Raw genomic sequence first — 20,967 nt, 5'->3', positions numbered from 1 at the left:
TATCTCTGTGTTTTCAAAAAGGATTTTGTGTCCAGTGTGCTTGAGAGCATGTTCAGCTACTGCAGATTTTTCTGGCTGCTGTAGTCTGCAGTGTCTTTCGTGTTCTTTTCTCCTGGTATGGATGCTGCGTTTTGTGGTCCCGATGTATACTTGCCTGCAACTGCATGGTATGCGGTATACTCCTGCGGTGGTGAGGGGATCCCTTTTGTCTTTTGCTGATTTTAGCACTTCTTGTACTTTTCTGGTGGGTCTGAAGATTGTTTGGAAATTGTGTTTTTCCATCAGTTTTCCCATGCGGTCTGTGACCCCTTTGATGTAGGGCAGAAATATTTTGTTGGTGGGTGGCTGTTTTTCTTCTTCAGTCGCATGTTGTTTTCTTGGTTTGATGGCTCTTTTTATTTCATTCTTGGAGTAGCCATTCGCTTGTAGGACCCAATTAAGGTGGTTAGGTTCAGAGTTTAGGAATTGGGTTTCGCAGATCCGATTGGCACGATCCATGAGGGTTTTGATAATGCCTCTTTTCTGACGTGGGTGGTGGTTGGAGTTTTTGTGTAGGTACCGGTCTGTGTGGGTGGGTTTTCTGTAGACTTTGTGTCCTAATTTGAGGTCTGGTTTGCGTATGACCAACGTGTCTAGAAATGGAAGTTGGCCGTCCACTTCTTTTTCCATGGTGAATTGTATATTGGGGTGGACGCTGTTGAGGTGGTTCAGGAACTTCTCTAGGTCTTCTTCATCCTGACTCCAAATTGCGAAGGTGTCATCCACAAATCGGAACCAGACTGTTGGGGTAACGGGTGCGGTTTCTAAAGCCCGTTTTTCAAAATGTTCCATGTAGAAATTTGCTACGACTGGGCTCAGGGGGCTTCCCATGGCGACACCGTCCATCTGTTCGTAGTAATTATCCCATAGGAAGTAACTGGTTGTTAGGCAGTGCTGAAATAAGGCTGTGATGTCTTCTGGGAAGATCTGTTTGATGAGTGCCAGGGTGTCCCTCACTGGTACCTTGGTGAACAGGGAGACCACGTCAAAGCTGACCAGTTTGTCCGTGGGGTTGAGTTTCAGGGTGCTGATTTTGTCGATGAAATGTCCTGAGTCTCTGATGTGGGCTGGAGTCTGTCCAACATGGGTCTGTAGTAGCATGGCCAGATGTTTGGATAATTCATATGTCAGGGAGCCAATGGCGCTTACGATGGGTCTGAGTGGGATTGAGTCTTTGTGGATTTTGGGGAGTCCGTATAGTCTGGGTGTAAGGGCTTCTGTCTTGCATATGCGTTGAAGTACGTTGGGGTGAAGGGAGGAGCTCCTCGTCAGGGTGTTGGTTTGTTTCATGATTTTGCTGGTCGGATCCCGTTTTAGTTTTCTGTATGTGGTGGGGTCTAGTAGTTCTCTAACTTTAGAGTAGTTGGGTGTTCCTGGGCTTGGGCATGAGGTCTGAGGGTGCCCGCCTGATCAAACGGGGGGGTTTCTGCTTCTTGGTATGGGGAGGAAAGATATGGGAGGTGGCCATTGTGTCTAAAGGCTCTAGGGGACCCTTGGGGCAGAAGGAGGGGTTGGCAAAGCCTTGGGAATGGCGGGATACAAAGGAACAGGTGGGGCAGATGGTCCCTCAGCCCAGCAACTGGTTCCTCTAACTCTTCGTTTTGCTGCTTCAGGCTTTTGTTACTCTCTTGCAACCTGGAGATAGTTTGATTTTCTTCTCTTTTTTTTTTAGTATTTGCTTGCTGTGGGGCATCTTTAAAATGACATTCTCCTTCCCATCAATAGTAGATTTCCCACATCTGTTTGCTAGATTAATTTTTTTTCTTTAACATTTTCTCATTTTAAACAAGTAATCTTTTTTAGCGGAAACCCCAGGAACTGGTTCTCAGCAGATTCCTTTGTCCGATCACTCCATAAACAACTGTTTCTAACAACCTTTTTTGCCGTACTTTTGCAGCATAAAGGCTCCGGGGCTACCTAGGGAAGCTCGGACTGCCTTTTTCCCATAGTCCCCTCTTTTCTTCTCTTTTTTCCGGGGGGAGAGAGAAAAAGAGAGAGAAAGAGCTGCTCCACCCCCTTGCTTTCTAAGCAGTCCACTTGGGAATTCCTAGGTGTGGCTGCACAGAGCAACAAAAAGGAGCCAAGATGAGCTCGCAAATAGCACAAAGACTCACAAAAAACATATACGCATGTTGTAAACTGCTGTAATGTTGTAAACTGCGGACAACCTGGATCCAATTACTCCGGACTCACCCTCACGATGCTGGTCAGCTTTTGCTTCTTCCCAACCCTTCTCTCTTGCTCCTGCCGTGCCCTGCTTGGAAGGGGAACCGGCAGAGCCGCCGGGGCCCCTGGGATCGTCCTCTGGGCCCTGTCCGAGTCCTGCTTGGAAGGGAGTGACAGGCCCAGCGGCCACCACCTAAACCCTGCACATAACCTACCAGAGCACAAAGTGACCCTGGTGGCGACTTAAACTGTCCACAACTCTTACCTACTGGTGCTGTCCTGGGAGTCTCTTGGTTTTCTCCTCAGGAGCTGACCCAGACACCGCTCTGGGGAGGGCTGGCCCAAGGGAGGAGGGGACGCAAATGATCCTGTGGGAACCCGATCTCAATTGCAGCCAGAACTCACCAGAGCAGATCATTGGATCCCACTGCTGACACCAAAACTGTTGTGGAATTTTTTGCCAAAGAAAGGAGCACAATGCTGAGGAGGAGAACTGCAAGGATCACTGGGCGCCTGCTTTCCAAGAAAGAGGGACCCTGAACAAGAGAAAGGCAGAGATCCTGATACACTTGGGGGTTTACAGGCGGGAAATCCTTGGGACCTGATTCGCCGGCGAGTTTTGGATAGGTGTTAAACAGGGAACAAGTGTTTTTCTATGGTGAAGGAAGAAGAGGTCATGCTGGAGAATGTGAGGAATGGGGCCTGTCTGGGAAGGGCCCCTGCTGTGCACAGAAGTGTGTCAAAAAGGCACTTGGGGGTCAGAGGGACGGAGCTGCAAAAGCCGTTTTCTCCTCAGACCAGCTCTGGGGTCAATGTCTCCCCTTTGCTTTGACCCTTTTCTTGGACCAGCATCACCTGGGCCACGCGCTGCAGCTTTTGTGTCTGTGCAGACACACAATTTTGAGCAAGGGCTTCCTCAGAAGGTTTCCTGCAGCCTCTCACAGGGGCCCTCAAGGCATGCTTTTTTCCCCCTCCTGAGAAGGAAGAGGGCCAGGGAGTGGGACGGACCCTCCAATCTCCTGGCCAGGAGGGTTGGCAGGTGCTTCTGCTGGGTCCTACCTTTGATTGGGGGGTCCCTCCAGGGAGAAAGACACCTTAGGGAGAGGCTAGTGGGGGGGGGATTAAAAGGGAAAAGCCCCCTCTTCCAGAAGTACCCAGATCCAGGGCTCCATCCATTCTTGTTGGGCAACCGTGTTGCTCCATTGCAAATATAGGACCTACAAAATGCTCTGGTCTTGAATAAATCAAGATTCCTCCTTTCTTATCGATCCCTTCCTCAGTCCATAAATTCTTTCTGGGGCTTTTCCTTGGTCAGCAATGTCTGGTTCAAGGTGCTCCAAGGCAGGAGCCAGAGAAAGTCCCTTTCAGAGCTTAGAGGAGGAACTCAGAGTCTGCCTAGATGGACCCCAGTGAATCTCCTCTCTAGGGATTCTCCCAAGTAGATCCTTTTGTGGGAAGGTAATCACCCTTTCTGGAGCTCTTCCCACACTCCCTGCATTTACAGGGTTCTCCCCCAGGTCAATTCTGTTGCAGATAGAAGGAAGGAGAGTCCCTTTGTAACTTTTTCCATCCGCTCTGCATGGATGTTCCCCTTAAGTGTGGGTTCTATGATCATTATTCAAATTGTCTTTGAACATTTTCACATTTCTCCCTAAAGACATGGTCTATCTCTGACGGGAATTTGGTGGGCTGGACCACCTGGAATTTGGTCATGCTGAGAGGCTGAAGATTTCTTACTCCCATCCTTGGATTGGTTTCAGGCATGACTTTTTGGTTCCATCTGATCTGCAAACCTCTCTTCTCTTTCCCGAGAGTTTCAAACAGCAGAGGAGAGTCCAAGGGTGCCTGTCCTCGTGTGCGGATCTAAATCCCTCCTACTCACCCGAGGAGCATACCCAGCATTCAGGCAGCTACGAGCCCCTCCACAAGAGCAGAACAGCTTAATTCTCAGGAAAGCCTCTTCCATTTCTGGAAGCTCCTACCACAAAGAGATTCTCCCGGTGTCCAGCTGGAATCTACCTCCCCCAAATTTGAGCCCAATTCCCATCCTTCCAAGCAACCGTGGACAGCCCTGCCCCGTCTTGCACAGGAGAGCCCTGCAGATCCTGGAAGAGGCTCCCCACCATCTCTTCTCCCCAGGTGAAATGCACCCCACACCTCCCACCCTCCCTCCCTCTTCAGGGCCCCAATTCTCTCGGCTGCTCTCCTCCGGACATCCTCGGGCCTGTCCATGTCCTGCCGAAGACACCACGGCCGGTCAGGTACCGAGCAGAGCAGAGCAGAGCTCCCTGGGCTTGACACGAGAATTCGGCCCTTGCGGCTGAGGATCGCACTGGCTCCTTCCACAGCTACTGCATCCTCACGGCTGACACTCAGCTTGTGGTCTGCCGATCCCAGGATGGCCATGATTCACGTGACCTGGCTGAGAGTCCACACTGCCCCCCAGGTGGCACCAAAGCAGGGAGGTGCCGAGTCCCATGTAGCTGGGCAAGACCAAGTGTCAGAACCTCGCAATCAATTAACCAGCATTATAGTTGGCTTGCTCAGTTCTGCCATAGTAGTAGTAGGGGGGAGTGGGGGGCTAGGCGAATAGCAGTTAGAGCAGGCGGCCTGTTATCTAGTGTTCAAGAATGCCAAGGTCATGGCGGCGTGAGAGCAGGAGGAGGCACCAGGAAGACTGAGGAGAGGAAGGGGGGCAAGGAACGAGGGGTTAAGAACGCGTTGGCGCACGTGGCCTTTTCAGTTCCAGCAATCTCTACCATGGCTGTATGTTAGCCCTCAATAAACTGATTTTCTTTTGGACTTGCTGAGTTCCAGAGGAGGTTTCTTTTTATTGTGGTTGAAAGCTGCAGTTCCCGACACCAAGGAACCAAGAACGGTGCAGACTCAGGAAGGCTTCTTTCACGCTCCTCGGAGGCAAATGCAGAATCTCAGCCACGGTATCCCGCCCGGCAAGCGCTCTCTGGCTTCTTCCCAGGTTCCTTGTCCCCGAGGCCGAGTCGCCCTTTCTAAGATCCCCTGCCAAAGCACTCGTCTTCGGCCTCTCGATTTCTTCTGCCTGCCTTCCGTTCCTGTCCACGATCATTCACGCCTGGACACTTCACAGTAGCAGAGCGCCAAGGGGGATCCTGGTGGCCTTCCATCCCAGCACTAACCATTTGCAACAGGGTCCGTCCCCCAACCACAAGCAACCCTCTCCTAACACTTCCAGGGGGCAGCAGAGACCCCAGAAACACTGGTTTGCTGCTGCCCTTGGTGCCCCTGCTGAGCCGTGTGGTCTTGCAAGGCTAGAGGGAGACTTCGGGGAGTCCCTTCTGAGATGGCTTGGACTACAACTCCCATCATCCCTAGGCAGCATGGCTGCATTCAGACAACACCCTCCCCGCTCGGCAGCTGGGATCCCAAGAGACAGCACCCCTTTCACGCCCCCAGGGCCCTCGGGCCTCCCTCCTGCTGCCCCACAGATGCCAGGCGCTCCCTGGGCATGAACAGGGAAAGGCCCGTTGGTCACTGCTGGACCCTCAAGCAGGTGGACAGGAGCGCTCCAGCAGAGCCGTGAAGTCCCCTGTTGCATGGCCGATGCTCTTCTGGCACTCACAGCCCCAGAGCAGAACTGGGGAGTGGAAGCACCCCCAATCTGGCAGCCCTGCAAGTCTCGCCTCCCGGGCAGCTGTCCTGCCCCTCTCTACAATGGCTGGGTGACCTCAGTCGCACACACGCTTCGAGTCTCGTCAGAGAGTTTGGGGTGCCGCTGAGGGGCCTCCCTGCTTTTTGTCCTGGGTGGAGGACCCAGGCATGACCCACCGGCCCCTGCCGGAGAGAAGCCCATCCAGGCATTGCATGTGGGCACCAGCCGGGAGCTCCTCCGACAGCCCCTCTCAGAAAAGGGCCCGAGCGATCCTGCGGCCAGTGGCTTTGATCTTTGGGAACGTCGCGCTGAGGTCCTTCTCCCTGGCCGCGGGGGTCCTGGGCGGTGGGGGCGGTGGGGGCAGCTCCCCTGGTGCCCCTTTGGGCCGGAGCAGGAAGTCCACGCTGGAGCTGTCCATGGCGTAGAAGATGTTGGCCGTGGGGGGGAAGACCAGCTCTGCGGGAGAGAGGGGGTGGATGGAGGGGGTGGCCCCAAGAGGAAGCCGAGCTGCCCCAAGGCCCCTCCCTTCTCCCCGGCACTCCCGGATGCCCCTATAGGGGTGTTTTAACGTGGCATCTCAGGACCTCAATCCGCCAGGGCAGAACTTTCCCTCCTGGAGTACCAGACCACCATTCCCATTCCCATTCCCACCCAGCAGAGATCAGGAACTGGAGTCCACGATAGGCAGAGGGAACTGGAGCGCACCCAAGCCCACTGTGCGGGAAAGAGTTCCTCCTGGTCGGACTCCATGGCCCCAAAGCCTCCTGTCCATTGAGGATTTGGGAACTTCTTCCTGAACTCCCAAGAGCTCCAGGCTCACATCCTGCAAGTGACTACATCCCCACAAGTGGAAGGCGAGCCCCCCAGGACCATTAAGTGCCAGCCAAGCACGAGAAATATTGGTTGAATGGGAGGGGTCTCGGAGCCGCTACACGAAGAAGTAGTGTGCAGATGGAGGGATCCGAGACAATTTGGACTCCTCTTGGCAATATTTTTATATGTTCTGAAGGCCGCATGGTGGGGGGGTATTTCCTGCCGGGCACCTTCATTCTGGGAAGAACATTTTATCTGTCCAGGAGCAGCTGTTTGGACAAGAACTTCTGAATTTAACCAGGGCAGCAAATGCAGACCAGAACTATCCTCTGACCGCCCCCCCCCCCCATCAAAGGCTCACAGCTAAAGTTTTGGGGAGAGGAAGGAGCGTGCCGAGATTTTGCTTTCCGGAATCGGGTCTCCACTGGCCACAGCATTCCAGGGCCCTCTGGGGCAGCCAGTCCATTCTCCACCAGCGCATCACCCCCCACACCCACCTCGGCCTTCTGGCAACAGCTGCACCAGCTTGTAGTCGGTGGCCAGTTCCTGGTTCTGGTTATGCTTCTCCAGCACTTTTGCCACCACCGAGGGAGCCTTATCTTGGCTTGTTACCTGTGGAGGACGGGGAAAGGGGCTCAGCCACCCGCCCCGCTGACGCCCCCAGCCATTCCAGAGAAAAGAACCAAGGGACAGGCAGAAATGCCATCCAGTGCTTGCCAAGCCAGGTTTCCCACCTTTCCACGCCTCCCCTACTCTCTTCAACATCACCAGACCTTCCAGGGGACTTCCAAGTGGAAGGGAGGTGTTGCTGTTTGGAGGACAGGCTCAGCACCACTTGCTAAAACCTGGATCTGAGCCAGGATTAATTTACTGTAAGTGCAGGCACACTGTTACAGAAGCCTTAACTGACCTAAACTACAAGAATTTGTTAATTAGCTGAATCTGCATAAGCCCTAACAATGATATAAATGCCCATCACACCCAAGCATTTCCACCACCCTCATTTAGAAGAGACATTCCCTGTGAGAATGGGAGGATGCCTCTTAGAAGGCGGCGTCCTCAACTTTTGCAGCACCCCTGGATCCTCCCATTCACTCTATTAACAAAACCTTTCCGGGACTAATCAGCTCCAATTCCTCTCTTTCTAACCACCGTCCTGAGGGGCTGTGACCGACTCCACCCTCTCACCAGGATGCTCTTGTACAGGGTACCGTTCTGCAGCGCCAGGCTGACCCGGATGATGCGGCAGTCCGAGGGGGAGGCGCCCCCCAGGTCAGGGGCCTGGGGATAGACGGAGCCGCAGGAGGCCGAGCGCCGGTGGCCCCGGATGAAGCCACCCCCCTTGGCAGGGAGGGGGGCCAGGCCATCCCCAGGGGAGGACAGGGGTGACGCGTCTAGGACTGAGACGGAGGGCCACTTGCTGTGCTGCAGGAGGAGAAAGGAGGTGAGGACAAGGAAGCCTGAAAAGCACTGTGTCCGGGGAAGGAGCCCTGCCTGGTCCCGGGGGGCTGAGCTGGACTGCCCAGAGAGGGGAGGGCAGAGGGATTCACTGGGCACGTGGGGGAGGCGAAAGCTGCCTCTGGTCCTCCCTGCCCAGAAAAAGGGCTGAGGTCCCCAGCAGGAAACTGGCTCTGGGGACACAAGGGGCCCCTGCTGTTCACCAGCTGCACCAGGTCTTGCAGGGGGCGAGAGTGTAACGTGCTCAGCTCCACAGCTAAAGGGCCAAAGGGGGTCTGGGCTGGGCCACTGGTGGCAGCTTCGGAACGACGCAAAAGTTGGGGGAAAGGAAATTACTGGCATTTCTGGCAGGAAGACCGCATCCTGACCAAGCCCCTTCCAGTCTTACCAAGCCTGAAAAGCAGAACCAAAGGAAAAGGGATCCCGGTCTCCACTGCGTACCCCAAGGAGCACCCAAGGGCTGCTTTAGTGTGCTCCCAGTTGGAAGCGGAAAAACAGCCAGGGAAGGGGCAACAGAGTGGTTCCGGTCAAGGGTTTTGTCCCAGGCAGAAGGACTCCCTTCCCTGCAGAGGGGCACGAAGTGCTGGGCAGGGGCTCTTCCGAACCAGTCAGATCGTGGAGAACAACTTTGGGGACCCAAACCGAGACCAGGCGAGGGGAAGAATCCCACCCCCCTGGCTTTGCTCTGAAATAACACTGAGGACTAGAAACTTGGGGAACAAGTTGGCTCAGCTGGTCCCGATCATGAGGTCAGGGCCAGTTTGGGGATCATCCCTCAGCCTCCCCCTAGCAGGAGCAGAGGCGGAGGAGTCCGGAGGGAGGGGCAGTCCTGAGTCACCTGGAAAGCTCCCTGGGTGGTGAGAGAGGCAGCTGATGGCCCCAGCAGGTTGGGGGAGATGTGGGGGGACCCAGGTCTGTCCCAGGGCAGCGGGGCGCTCACTCCCAGAGAGGCGATCAAGCTGCAAATGAAACATGGGTCAGCGGAAAGAGGGGGCAGAGGCCCCAGAGACCCTCCCCTCCGGGCCCTTACTCTGTGCAGCGCGTGATCACCAAGGTGGGCTTGCTGGGCCTGGCAGGGGTCGCTCCCTCCATGGGGGGTTCGATGGCACAGGACAGCTGGTAACTGGCAGAGAGAGGCAGCGGTGAGCGGGAAGCAGGAGAGGAGTGGGGTAGGCCCGGGCCCCCAGAGCCCCAGCACCCACCTCTGGGCCTCACGGAGGGGGGACAGGCGCCGCAGCCACTGCTGGAGGGCCTGGTCGGGGGCCAAGGCGTAGTTGCGGCACCTGGCCTGCAGGAGGCGCAGCCGGGTGAGGATCTCGAACTCCTGCAGGGAGAAGAAGAAAGGCATTGGGGGGCATTGGGAGGCCCTTCCTGGGGGGGCAAGGGGGTCCTCTCCTCCGCTCCCACCGCATGTACCTTACGGGGCTTCTCGAAGTTGATGTATCCACTGTTCTGCAGAGAGAGAGCATGTGCCCAGTGAACCCACAGCAACCAGCCTGACCCAAGGCTGCCCCCCAGCCAAAACCGCAACCGAGACCCCTGGGGGGCCACCCCACCAGCTGAGCCCCACTGCCTGCATGCAAAACCCCAGGATCCGGGCTGGGCAGCCACAGGCTCAGGAGATTCATTGCAACTGTGTCGCCTGTGCGGTTGCAGAGCAGATCCTTCTTTTGCATTCTGGGCACGTTTGGAAAGATGGCACAAGTCGAGAACCACCTCTGGCACCTGGCTTGTGGCTGGCCCCCCCTTCCCCTGGCCTCCCCCAATGCAAACTTTGCCTATCACTTTTTGTCAAAGTCACGCTTCACCAGTTGAATTCCCACCTGCCACAGAGCTGTTAACAGCAGGGTCAAACCGCAACCCTTCTTCAAGCTGAGACACAAAAGCAGACGGGCCCAAAGGCCGTCCGGACCTTCTTCCCCCAACCGGCCATCCTTCATCCCCCCCAATCCACAGCACCGTCCAAGGCAGGGGAAGGCAACCACAGGCCCCCTTGGAAGAGGCTGCTGCGTGCACACCCCCCCCCGCCCGATCGGTCAACCCAGCAAATGTGCCCGCCTCGCTGCCACTGCCCCCTCCCTTGCAGCCCCCCCAACTACCCAAGCCCCCTCGCTGGGGAGCTTCTCTAGAGGAGCCCGGGGGGACCGAAGACGCGAGACTCGCCCCTTTGTGGGAGCCTCGGGAGCCCCAGGCCCGGGGCAGCCGTGGAGCCCCCCACTCACCTGCAGCAGGGTCGGAGTGGCTGCGTCCAGCATCACCAGGTCCTTGAGGAAGGTGCCCAGGTACGGGATGACACCCTGCAGGGATGCCCACAGGTTAAGGCAGCTGGTCCCCGGCCCCCCGGCCCCCCGAGGCCAGCCCCGCCCCCCTCACCGATGGGCGCTGCTCCAGCAGCCTCCGCTGATGCCTGCGCTGGGGGGCCTCGGCTGTTCCGCCTCCTCCTCCTCCTCCTGCAAGGCAGCCTTCCTGGGGGGGCAAAAGGGAAAGCTCTGGCGGAAGGGGCCCCCAATGCCCCCCAATGCCTACAGGAGCCCCGTATAATGCAGCAACGAAATTGGGGCCACAGCGAGCCTCCCACTTGAATCCTGGCCATAAAGCAGTGGCTGGAGGTGTTTGCAACGCATCATCCCCAGCTAGGATGCGGCTGGGGATGATGGGAGCTGAAAGCAAACAGCAGGGGGAGGCAGCCAGGTTGGGGAGGGCTGGGAGGGAGGCAGGGATGCATAAAATGGTTAACCAAGATCTCCAAGCCAGGGGGTATACTGCATTCATATTTCCCTTTCCTCTAGAAAACAGGCATTACATCAACACAGGTTTTAAACCCCCAAGTTTCTAGTCCATATGATCAAATGCAGACAACCCCACCAGCATCCAAAGCTGATTTCTCTACTTGCCTCAGCCTTTCCTCTCTCCACCCCACCATTCTTGTCAAGAAACCCCAACAAAGGCAGATTTGTGGAGTCCTTGGTGCTCTCTGAGCTTGGTGGTTTGCTTGCAGACGTTTCGTTACCCAACTAGCTGACATCATCAGTGCGAGTGAGTGTGGGGTTTGCTCCCTGTCTATGTACCGTAGCTGGCCCTGCCAGTGTTGTTGGGGGTTTTCTCCCTGGTAGTTCCCTGAATAGGGTATTGTTTTCTGCCTGATTGTTTGTCTGGTGTTAATCCCTGCTTATCTGGGTATTGGCTGCTGGGGAGGATGTGTGTTCTGGTCTTTTTGTTTCCATCCAGGTTGGCCTTTTTGTTTCCATGTTTGTTTCCAAGTAACTGTGTAACAAAGCAACACAAAGTAACAACCCAACCTCCCACAAGAGGACCTGTGTAAGAACATTATTCAAGCGAGCACAAACGCATTGCAGCAACCCAGAACAGCAGAAAAAGGAAACAGACCACCAATACAACATCTTCCAACAAAATGGATACCCGCGCAACTTTATCAAAAAGTGCCTGACCACTCAACCTACTACAACACACTCTACACAAGCCAGGAAAAGGATCACACTGCCATACATCAGAAACATCTCAGAAACCACCAACAGACTATTACAACCACACAGCATCTCTGCAGCACACAAACCAACAAAATCACTCCAAAATATCCTAAGCAGACCAAAAGACCCAGTAGCCCAAGAAGGAAAAACAGGAGTCATCTACAACATACAGTGCAAGGACCGTAACGGCCACTATGCAGGACAGACAGGCAGAAGGCTGGCAGAGCGCATCCATGAGCACCAACCAGCAGTCAGAAGACACGATGAAAACTCCTTAATCTCACCGCACGTGGACAGACTCAACCATAGTTTCCACTGGGAAACTGTCAGCATCTTAGACCAAGCTAAATCCAAAAACGTGAGGGAATTCCTGGAAGAATTACTTGGTATTCAGACCAGTCGGCCATCAACAGGCACATAGAGATAAACAATATCTATATTCTGTTCAAAAGGAAATTCAGAACAATAAAAAGACCAGAGCACATCCTTTCCAACAGCCACTACCCAGATAAGCAGGGATTAACACCAGACACACAATCAGGCAGAAAACAATACCCTATTCAGGGAACTACCAGGGAGAAAACCCCCAACCCCTCCAACAACACTGACAGGGCCAGCTACGGTACATAGACAGGGAGCAAACCCCACACTCACTCGCACTGATGATGTTACTTAGTTGGGTAACGAAACGTCTGCAAGCAAACCACCAAGCTCAGAGAGCACCAAGGACTCCGCAGTTCATCCCTGAGCTACAGAGATTCTCTTCTATTAAAAGCAGATTTATTCCCCCTTCCCAATTCCCTGCACTTGCAGGGAAAATTCCACCCCTCCCCTGCAGCTGTCCCGCTATCGCACCCCAACTCACATTTTGACCGCAGCGAGGAGAGCACCGCAGGGACCTACCTGGAAAAGGAGCTGCCGGCTTTGGCTGTAGTTATCCTGCTCCGAGCAAATGGCGCTGAGCTCCTCGTAGCAACGGGCAGAATCCCTGCCGGTGGAGAAGACGCCTGACTCCCTTAAAGAGGGGAGCACCCCACCCCAGTCCCCCAGGATGAGGTGGACCAGCCTGGTCCCACAGGAACGTTCAGCGCTACCGCTGGGGCTCCCTGGGACAGAGCCTGCTCTCCACTGCTCCTCTGCGGCTCTCAGGGGCGGAGACCTGGGCCCTCCTGGGATGGAACCTGCTTCCCAGAATGCTCTTCTGCCAGCCCTATTCATGGGGGGCCTTTAGGCACCTCTTGAAAAGTGACTCGGCCTTTTCAAGATTAGCGATTAAGGCACATTTTCCTATATGAACTGGTTCTGTGTTATCGCAACACCTTAATATTGACAATCATTCCAAAACTACTTTAAGGAGATAATGCCCAACAAGCAACATAAAAATACATTAAAGAAGCAACGCCCTCCCCAATTTCCAGCTGGGATCTCCCATTTCCCCCACACCTCCATCATGGCCGGGGTGCTTCCAGTTGCCGACCGGTGATTTCAGTCAGCCGCTCGCAAGGGGCAAGGGCCTGTTTTCCTCTCGCCCCCCAGATCTGGCATTCTGCACGGGGCGAGGGAACGATGGGCAGTTCGTAGCTTCTTCCTGCCCCCTTCTCACCCCACCTGGACGTCTCCTCCCAGGTCCGCTTCAGCCGGTGCAAAGGTGTGGACTGCAGTGCAGAGATCACAGCGTAGAGCGAGGAGAAGTTGCGCAGGAGGAGGCATTCCTGCCAGGAGAGAGAGAAGCATTCTTGGGTTCTGCTCCAGGAGGGCATTCTGGGGAGGGCGGAATTGGGACCCACCTCTGCCACGCGGATCCACTTCTCCAGGAGCCGCGCCCGCTGGGTGGCACGCAGCCCTGTGTCCCACAGGCACGAGAAGATCACCGCATTGGCCACAAGGTTAAACTGGGCCACTGTGGCCCGGACGGTGGGGCAGGCCCCTTCATGGCCCTTCTTGTCGCGCTGAGACCACGTGGAGCCGAGGCACTCGTGGGGGATGAGGCGCAAGAAGAGGTCCTAGATGGGAACAACCAGAGGGGAGTCACCCAGAAATTCCTCCCCCCCACAAAATAGACCACGCAACTGCACAGCAGATACACGAGGGAAAAGAATGTTCGCTTTCATTTAGAGCAACCTAGGTTCTAGTCCTCATGGTGGAAACAAATGGACCTGAAAGAACACGGCCAATGGTAATGGTCCAAAAGAGGGGAGGAGCTCAACAGGACACCCTGTACTTATGAGGGGTGGGGAGAGAAATTTGGCCCTTTCCTAGCTCTCCAAGCCCGGCTAGGAGCCTGGCTGCCCTGAACCCCATATAAGCCATTCACCCTTTGGCAAGGCACACCCCAAAGTTGTCCTCCTCCCCACGCCTCTGAAGCAAAGGGAGCTGGCCCACATGGGAGATGCCACAGCTTGAACAGGGGTCCCTCTGCTGCGCTGCAAGACCTAGCCCCTCCCACCGCGGCCCTCCGCACTCACAGCATCCTGCGCAGTGAGGTGAGCCGCGACATCTTCTGCCTGGAGTCCCAGGATGTAGTGGGGATCGGGGTCCCCGTCCTGGGTGGAGCCCTCCTCCTGTCTGTCCTGGGCTGCGGGGTCTCTCTCCCTGGAGGCGTCAGGGAGGCTCTTCTCGGGCCCTGAGTTGCTGCCCCAGGCCCAGTGCAGCCAGCCCAGCACCTGTTCCCGCAGGCGGGGCTCCAGCCCCACAAAGTCCTGGGAATACCCGTCCAGCCAGGAGCACAGCAGCGAGGCCAAGGCTCTGTGGGAAAGGGGGGCAGTGATCAGGGCTGGGCCCTGCTAGACTCAAACACCCCCCCAGCTGTGAGCAATGGCACAGGAAAACCGCCCCCCTCTAGCACAGGGCCCGAAGGGATGACCACAGGGAAGGAACAGCCTTCGCAGACCACCCAGCGGGCGTGGCTCCGATATTTTGAGACGGACTGCCCCTGAGGCTAGAGGTTCCACAGAGCCCTCAGGACAAACAGCTGCTGCTCTGACTCTTCCCCTCGAAGGCCGCCCCAGCCTTGAAGCGCCAGCGCCAGGCCCACAGCAGGGCAGTTTGATGGACTCCTGCACGTCTTCCCAGGCCACGTGCCCCAGCCTCGGTGGAAAATGGCAAGCCCAGGCCAGCTTCCCCCTCCTCTGACCAGCTCCAGCCACCGGCAAACCCCACCCAAGAAACACCCCTGCAGGTGGGGGGTGTGGGGGGCGTGGGGGGCGTGGGGGGCGTGGGGGGCTGGAAACGAGAAAGAGGCAGAAGACACAGCGGCCGCCCCCCCAAACATGGCAATGCCAGCTGACCCTGCGGGACAGAAGGAGAAGCCCCGCTTTTAAGCGGAGGGGGGGATTTGGGATGGGGTTGGGGCCAGAAGAGGGAGACTCACCGTTGCAGCTCCTCCGTCTCTTGGGGGCTGCGGGCATTTGGCCCAGCCACCGCCTGGAGCCTTTGGATGGGGAAAAACCAGGGAGCAGCTTCAGAAGCGAGAAGGACGGGCAGAGTCCCCCCCACGCCCAGACCCGGGTCAACGACCCCACAGAGAGCGTCCCCCAGTTATCTCCACAACAGCTCTGGGAGGAGGCCCAGGCTGAGAGAGAAAGATGTCCCCAGGAGAGCCCCAGGGCTGCCCCGCCGACTCCCTGAGGGCCACTCCCTGCAGGCCGCGCTGCCGCCCCAACGCCCCCCGCTGCGCGCGCTCTGCCCCCGCCAACCTCTCCAGGAGGAGCCCCAGCACCACGGGCGGCTCAGCGAAGGTCCGGTAGGTGGCCAGGAAGGCCGGCCGGTAGCCCGCGTCCCCGAGGGCCGGCGCCTCCAACAGGTGCCGCACCAGGCGGGGCAGCGAGCCAGCCTTCAGCGCCCGGCACTGTGTGTCGGCGGCGGCGGCGGCGGCGGGGCAGCTGGATCCCGCGGCGCCCTCCGACGGCTGAGGGGCGGCGGCCGCCCCCTCGCCCTGCAGGGGGAGGAGAGAGAGAGCGGGGAGGAAGCGGCCGCCGCCCGCTCCGGCCCTCCCCCGCCGGCGGCCCGCGGCCCCACTTACCCCGCTGCCGGAGCTGCCTCGGGGCCCCTCTGGCGCCCGCGCGCTCACGGTGTAGACGACGCCTTCTTCCGCCTCCTCCCACGACGTCGCCGGGGCCTGGGGGCGAGCAGGAAGGTGCTGCAGCCGCCACAGGGGGCCCCCAACGCGCCCCCGGCCCCCATGACCTACCTTGGCGGGCAGGCAGTACCAGCGCGTGCGCGTCAGCAGCGGACCCTCCGCCGAGCCCCCCGGCTCCAGGCAGCCCCCCAGACGGAGGAAAACCTTCATGGGGGCGGGCGCCCACGCACGGTCCGCGTCCGAGCGGCGCGGGCCCCCTTCGGGAGCGGGGGCCGGGGTCGGGCGGAGGGCCCCCCGCCTGGCCTCCGCAGCCTGCTGCGCCTTCCGCTTCGTCGGCTCCCGCCCGCCCAGCTCCCGCCCGCCCCTCGGGACTTCCCCAAACAGGCCCGGCCGCATTCCAGCTCCGCGGCGCCCGCAGCCGAGCGCCCCGCTGCCGCCGCCGCCTTTGCGCCCCGCAGCAGGCAGGGCACGCCTGCGGAGCGCTCGCCCGGGGCCGCCGCCGGCAGCTCCTCGCCCGCCCTGCCGGAGCCAAGCGACCCCAGCCCCGCGGGCCCCGACGACGCCCCGCGCAGGGGACAACGGACGAGCAGCATCCCGAACGCCCGGGACTCTCGGCCGCTCACCGGCTCAACGCCGGGCTGGCGCCGCTCCTCGGAATCGGGGCTCCGGCTCCGAAAGGCGCTGAGCGTCACCGCGGCGGCGTCGGCCCCGTCCAGCAGGAGGCGCAGGGAGCGGGTCAGCATCCGGACCCCGCCGCGCCCCCCAGCGCCCTGGGAAGGGGGTCTCGGGTCGGGCGGCCGCGGCGCTTCCCCGAAGGAAGGAGCCTGCTCGCCTGGCCGCGCGGCGCCTTCGTCAGCCCGGCTCTAGCCGCCCCGACGCGTCTCCGGGCCCCCGGCTGCGCCCCGGTGCTCTCCCGGGGCGGAAAGGGGAGCCCCCGGCGGCGGGAGCACTGCAGGACGAGTCCCGGGGGCGGGAATAGACAGCTGGGAAGCCAGCCGGGAGCCCAGGAGCCGGACCGCCGGGAGCGGGGCCAGGAGCGGAAGCCCGGAGCGGACTCCTCCCTGGAGCCGGGCGAGCGAGCCCGGGGCCGGACCGGCCAGGTCGTCCGAGCGCCTCGGGCAGGGACAGGGCGGGGGCAGGTTCAAACCCGGGGGCGGCCCTATAACGGGAAGTCGGTGCGAAGGAGGCCAGAGGCCGGGTCAGTCCGGGCCGCGCGAAACCCTGGAGCTGGATCCGGGAAGAGGGCCCTGGTCAGAAGGGGGAGGAAGTCGCAGAACGGAGCCGGCCTTTCGGACCTTTCTCCTGCCCCACCCGTTCAGGCAGCGCAGGGACGCCTTTGCAAGGCAGGAGGAAGGCAGCCGTCCTTGGTTCAGCGGTTTCCTGAGTCCCCGGAGCTGCTGCTGGCAGTCACGGGAGCCGTAGTACCGGATTCTGCCCCTTCAGGGCCACTTTGGAGCTGGCTTTCCCCAGGAGAGGGAAGGGCACAACCAGCCCAAGGAGCTTCCTGGTAGCCACTCTTTCCCGTGCTTAAAACTCCGGCTTCTCACCTCCTTCGCTTCCCAGCAGGAGGAGGGCACCCTACTACAGGCTGATTTTAACCTTGGTTAGCTGTCTGCGGACCGCCTGTCGTGCCAACCCAGCCAGCTAATGAACGGCTTGATTCCAGAGTTGGGGCCGCAAGAGCCCTGAAGCCAGGAGTCCCGCTGCTGCAGTCCAGCTCCCCCAGAAGTCGCCCCCCAGCGCTGGGGAGCCTGGTGCCACCGTTGCAAGAGGGGAAGGGCTTGGAGCAAGGAGCTGCTCAGCCCAGCAGGAACCGGAAACCGGTCATGCAACCAGCCCCCCAGGATCTCCCTCCTGAGTTGGACTAGTTCACCCATCATCCCCAGCCAGAACTGCTCTTGGGAACACCCAGCCAAAATCAGAAAAGGTCCAGTCCTACACTGCCCACTCTGGGTGGGAGACCACCCAAAGCCCCAGGGCATACCCCTTTGGCACTGCTGCCAAGGGAGCGACACGGGTGCACCCACGGGACTCACCAGGCCCCAAGCTCCACACCCACCCGCTGCAAGGAGGACACGGCAAGGGAACTGGGAGTAGAATGTTTTATTTGCACAAAAGGTTTACTTCTTCTTTGAGACGCCCACAGTTCTGCCACGGCGGCCGGTGGTCTTGGTGTGCTGGCCACGTACGCGGAGGCTGGGGGAGGAACGGGACGGATGAGCGCACAGGATGGGGGAGCAGGAACGGGTCCCTGAGGCCACCCACCCCACCCCTGCTCACTTCAGGAACCCAAACTGGCGCAACCAGGGCAGACAGCTGCACGCCCTCTTACCCAGTGGCCCCCCAGAAACACTGCCTTCCCCCACTCACCCCCAGAAGTGCCGCAGGCCCCGGTGGGCTCGGATCTTCTTCAGGCGCTCCAAATCCTCACGCAGCTTGTTGTCCAGCCCGTTGGCCAAGACCTGCAAGGGGAGAAGGAAGGGCCAGCAAAGGGCCCCCCCAAGAGACGTCTCCTGTCAGGCCTCGGCGGTTGACTTAAAACCGGCTCAACCAGGGGCCCCTGCCCAGCCTCTGCATGTTGGCAGAGACGTCTCCAGGGCCCTCTGGTTTTCAGCACCACACGTGGCTTCCTCTTCGCCAGCTCCCCAACCTAGAAGACGCCCAACCCGGCTCCTGGACCTCACCTGGCTGTATTTCCCGTCCTTGACGTCCTTCTGCCTGTTGAGGAACCAGTCGGGGATCTTGTACTGCCGGGGGTTCTGCATGATGGTGATGACGCGCTCGACCTGGGAAGGCCAAGAGGGTCACAGAGGGGGCAGCCCACTGTACTGGGCACAAGGCTGGTGGGTGATCCGGCCAGAGAGAGCCAATGTTAGCGAGGAGAACTGAAGGGGCTGCAGCCAGATGACCGACATGGCGCCACTTGAATCCACTGACTAGCCAGGGCCCCCCAGCTGGCCACAAGGCCCTGCGCCCACCCGCTGAGACGGGGAAGCGGTCTCCCAGAGCTGCTTCCGCCACACGCTGGAGTACCGGCCAGACGAGAAGGCCGCGAAGGATGTGTGGAACAGCCTGGGCTTCCAGCGATTTCTGCCTTGGCCTCAAGGGAAAAGACGGGCCCTGCTTTGGGGTTCCAGGGCCCCTCTCTTCATGGGCTGCCCAAGAGGGGGCCAGGCCGTAGAATCCCAGGGCCAGCAGGGAACTGAGAGGTCATCAAACCCAACTTCTGCACCCTGCAGGACTCCTGCTACACCATCCCAGACGGGTAACTATCCCGCCTCTCTTTCGAAAGCTCCAGCGGCCACCATCAGGGTCCTCAGTCTCCCTGCTCCCCGGACACACCAGGGCGTCCCAGAGACTCCCCCCGCCCCCGCCGGCTTCTGCCCTCAACGCTGTCGTCGCTCCCCGGTTCTTCTCACCTCATCCTCTGTGAGCTCCCCTGCCCGCTTGGTCAGGTCGATGTCCGCTTTCCGCAGCACCACGTGAGCGTAGCGCCTGCCCACGCCCTGCGGAGAGAAGGCGTCTGAGAACCACTAGCCGCTCAGAGGGAATCCCGGAGGATGCAACCCCCCTCCTGGGGCACCTGATCCTGCTGCTCATGCCTCAAGGGCAACCAAACGGGCCCGTTTTATGGATTTGCACAACTTAGTGAGTTCGGATGGAGGTCAAAGCCAAGATGTAGACTAGGGGTGTTTCGCGTTTCAGATTCGAAGGGAAGCGGGTGCTCCGTAGCAGCTGTTCCGCCCCAGATCCGAAGGGCAGCGCACCCCTAGTTAAAGCTGAGCCGACGCAGCCAATACGGCCGCCCGATTCATAAGCGGTCCGCGTTGCGCGACCCTGGCCCGATTCTCTGATCCGCTCAACGGCTAGATTAGCAAACGCTCAGAGGCCGCCAGCGCTCGTGACCCAGCAAGGACGCCCGCGTTCACTCAGGTCGGAGAGGGTCGTGGAGCTGGAGCGACGCTCCCCGAGGGCGGACTCAAACGGGCCCTGAAGGCCCAAGGGCTCGCTGGGCTGCCCGCAGCTCAGATCTGGTCTCAAGGAGGCCGGCCTGGCCAGGGCAGACCCCGACGGCGAGGGCGCCCTCGGGAACTGGGAACGCCAAGGCCGGAGCGGAACCCGCCTCAAGGAAGGCACCGGTCTGTCTCTGGGGGAATCCGCGGGAAAGGAGCTCAGAGAGAGAGATTTCCTCAATCTTCTTCACCTCGCGGGAGCTGCGAGGGGCTCCACGCCGACCTCGGGGAGAGCTGCAGAAGAGCCCCACCGGGACCGCCTGCGAGGGCTACGGAAGCTGAAGACCACCGCCGGAGCCCCAGGCGCCCCCCGAGGACGCCGCCCCCACCGCCCCGCCTGCCACCTACCTTGATGGCGGTGATGGCGAAGGCGATCTTCCGCCGCCCATCGATGTTGGTGTTGAGGACTCGCAGGATGTGCTGAAATTTCTCGGGGATCACGAGAGACTTCGGGGGGGGAGAAGAGGGGCGGGAGGGAAAGGCGGCTGGTGAGAAGCGGCCGGAGGAGAGCTCTGCTCCCCCCGGGAGCCCCGCCTGGCACGCAGCCGGGCTCGCTGGCCCGAGACTTCTGCGCCCAGAGCGCCGCTCCTCGTCCCCCTGCCAGCCCCCAAGGCCGCGGGGGCCAACTCGTCGCCGCGCAGCAGGTCCAGGATCGTGGCGGACTCGTGGGCCCTGAGCATCGTCCTGGGGCACAGGCTGGGCCCACTCGCCCAGGCAGAAATTCAACCGGTACGCCGGGACTCAGGCTGCAAAGTGGGGAGCGGCCCTGCCCGGCCCTGCCCCGCCCCATGACCCCCGCAGGCAGAGTCCCGGCGGCCCCCGACCCGCCGAGCCCCCTCCCGATCCGCCGAGCGCGGCCCCCGCAGCGGATGGCAGCGGATGCCCGACCTCCCCCGACCCACCATGGCTGCGGGCCGGCTCCTCTCACTCTCGACTCGGCCGGAAAAGGAAGTCGCGCGGCGCGAGAATCCCGACGTCGGAGCGAAGCCAGGTGATCGTTTCCGGTGGGACGACCATAGAGATAGAAACGGGTGAGCGGCACTCGCCAGAGCCGCCTTAGATTAAGGCGATTCTCCTCCCACTAGGCCTTCATCGTAGAGACAGAAAATGTAGAGAGGCACCATGGGGAGGCTTGAGTCTCAGTACTATCTCTACGGGCGAGGGATGATGTGTGCCTGTCCTACTATGTCCGGGAGGAAAACGGGAAACCGGAAAGAAAAGTTCCGCCTTGATTAACAGAGGGAAGCGCCTCCGCGATCGCTTTTTTTCCTTTTCCAATTGCAG

The 20,967-nt window shown here is 59.5% G+C and overlaps 2 protein-coding genes across 4 annotated transcripts; both read right to left on the bottom strand.

The window, feature by feature from the left end:
• Positions 1–4,988: 4,988 nt before the first annotated feature.
• On the bottom strand, positions 4,989–16,884 carry RGL2 (ral guanine nucleotide dissociation stimulator like 2). 3 transcript variants are annotated; one of them, XM_088151304.1, is made up of 17 exons: positions 15,782–16,270; positions 15,614–15,709; positions 15,288–15,526; positions 14,963–15,022; positions 14,058–14,337; positions 13,380–13,595; positions 13,201–13,304; positions 12,496–12,580; positions 10,478–10,570; positions 10,327–10,401; positions 9,521–9,556; positions 9,307–9,428; positions 9,135–9,227; positions 8,943–9,063; positions 7,835–8,071; positions 7,144–7,258; positions 4,993–6,289 (listed from the first exon to the last, which is right to left on the bottom strand). In XM_088151304.1, exons 1-17 carry the CDS (start codon positions 16,064–16,066, stop codon positions 6,084–6,086), a joined length of 2,463 nt encoding a protein of 820 aa, XP_088007430.1. In that variant the 5' UTR covers positions 16,067–16,270; the 3' UTR covers positions 4,993–6,083. The 3 variants fall into 3 exon arrangements, with proteins under 3 accessions (XP_088007432.1, XP_088007430.1, XP_088007431.1); XM_088151305.1 differs by lacking the exon at positions 15,782–16,270 and adding an exon at positions 16,294–16,884 and having other exon boundaries at positions 4,996–6,289; XM_088151306.1 differs by lacking the exon at positions 7,835–8,071 and having other exon boundaries at positions 4,989–6,289; positions 15,782–16,272.
• An 874-nt stretch (positions 16,885–17,758) lies between these two features.
• Positions 17,759–20,744, bottom strand: RPS18 (ribosomal protein S18). The gene is made up of 6 exons (XM_088151475.1): positions 20,586–20,744; positions 20,032–20,130; positions 19,090–19,176; positions 18,355–18,456; positions 18,041–18,132; positions 17,759–17,866 (listed from the first exon to the last, which is right to left on the bottom strand). Exons 1-6 carry the CDS (start codon positions 20,586–20,588, stop codon positions 17,791–17,793), a joined length of 459 nt encoding a protein of 152 aa, XP_088007601.1. The 5' UTR covers positions 20,589–20,744; the 3' UTR covers positions 17,759–17,790.
• Positions 20,745–20,967: the final 223 nt, after the last annotated feature.

This window comes from Python bivittatus, unplaced genomic scaffold (genome assembly GCF_059951505.1).
Source record: "Python bivittatus isolate LINGU-HERP-01145 unplaced genomic scaffold, Pbiv_v1 ctg000650_np1212, whole genome shotgun sequence".
NCBI lineage: Eukaryota > Metazoa > Chordata > Lepidosauria > Squamata > Pythonidae > Python > Python bivittatus.
The sequence above is the reverse complement of the archived record's forward strand: the minus strand, read 5'-3'. Positions and strand labels throughout refer to the sequence as shown.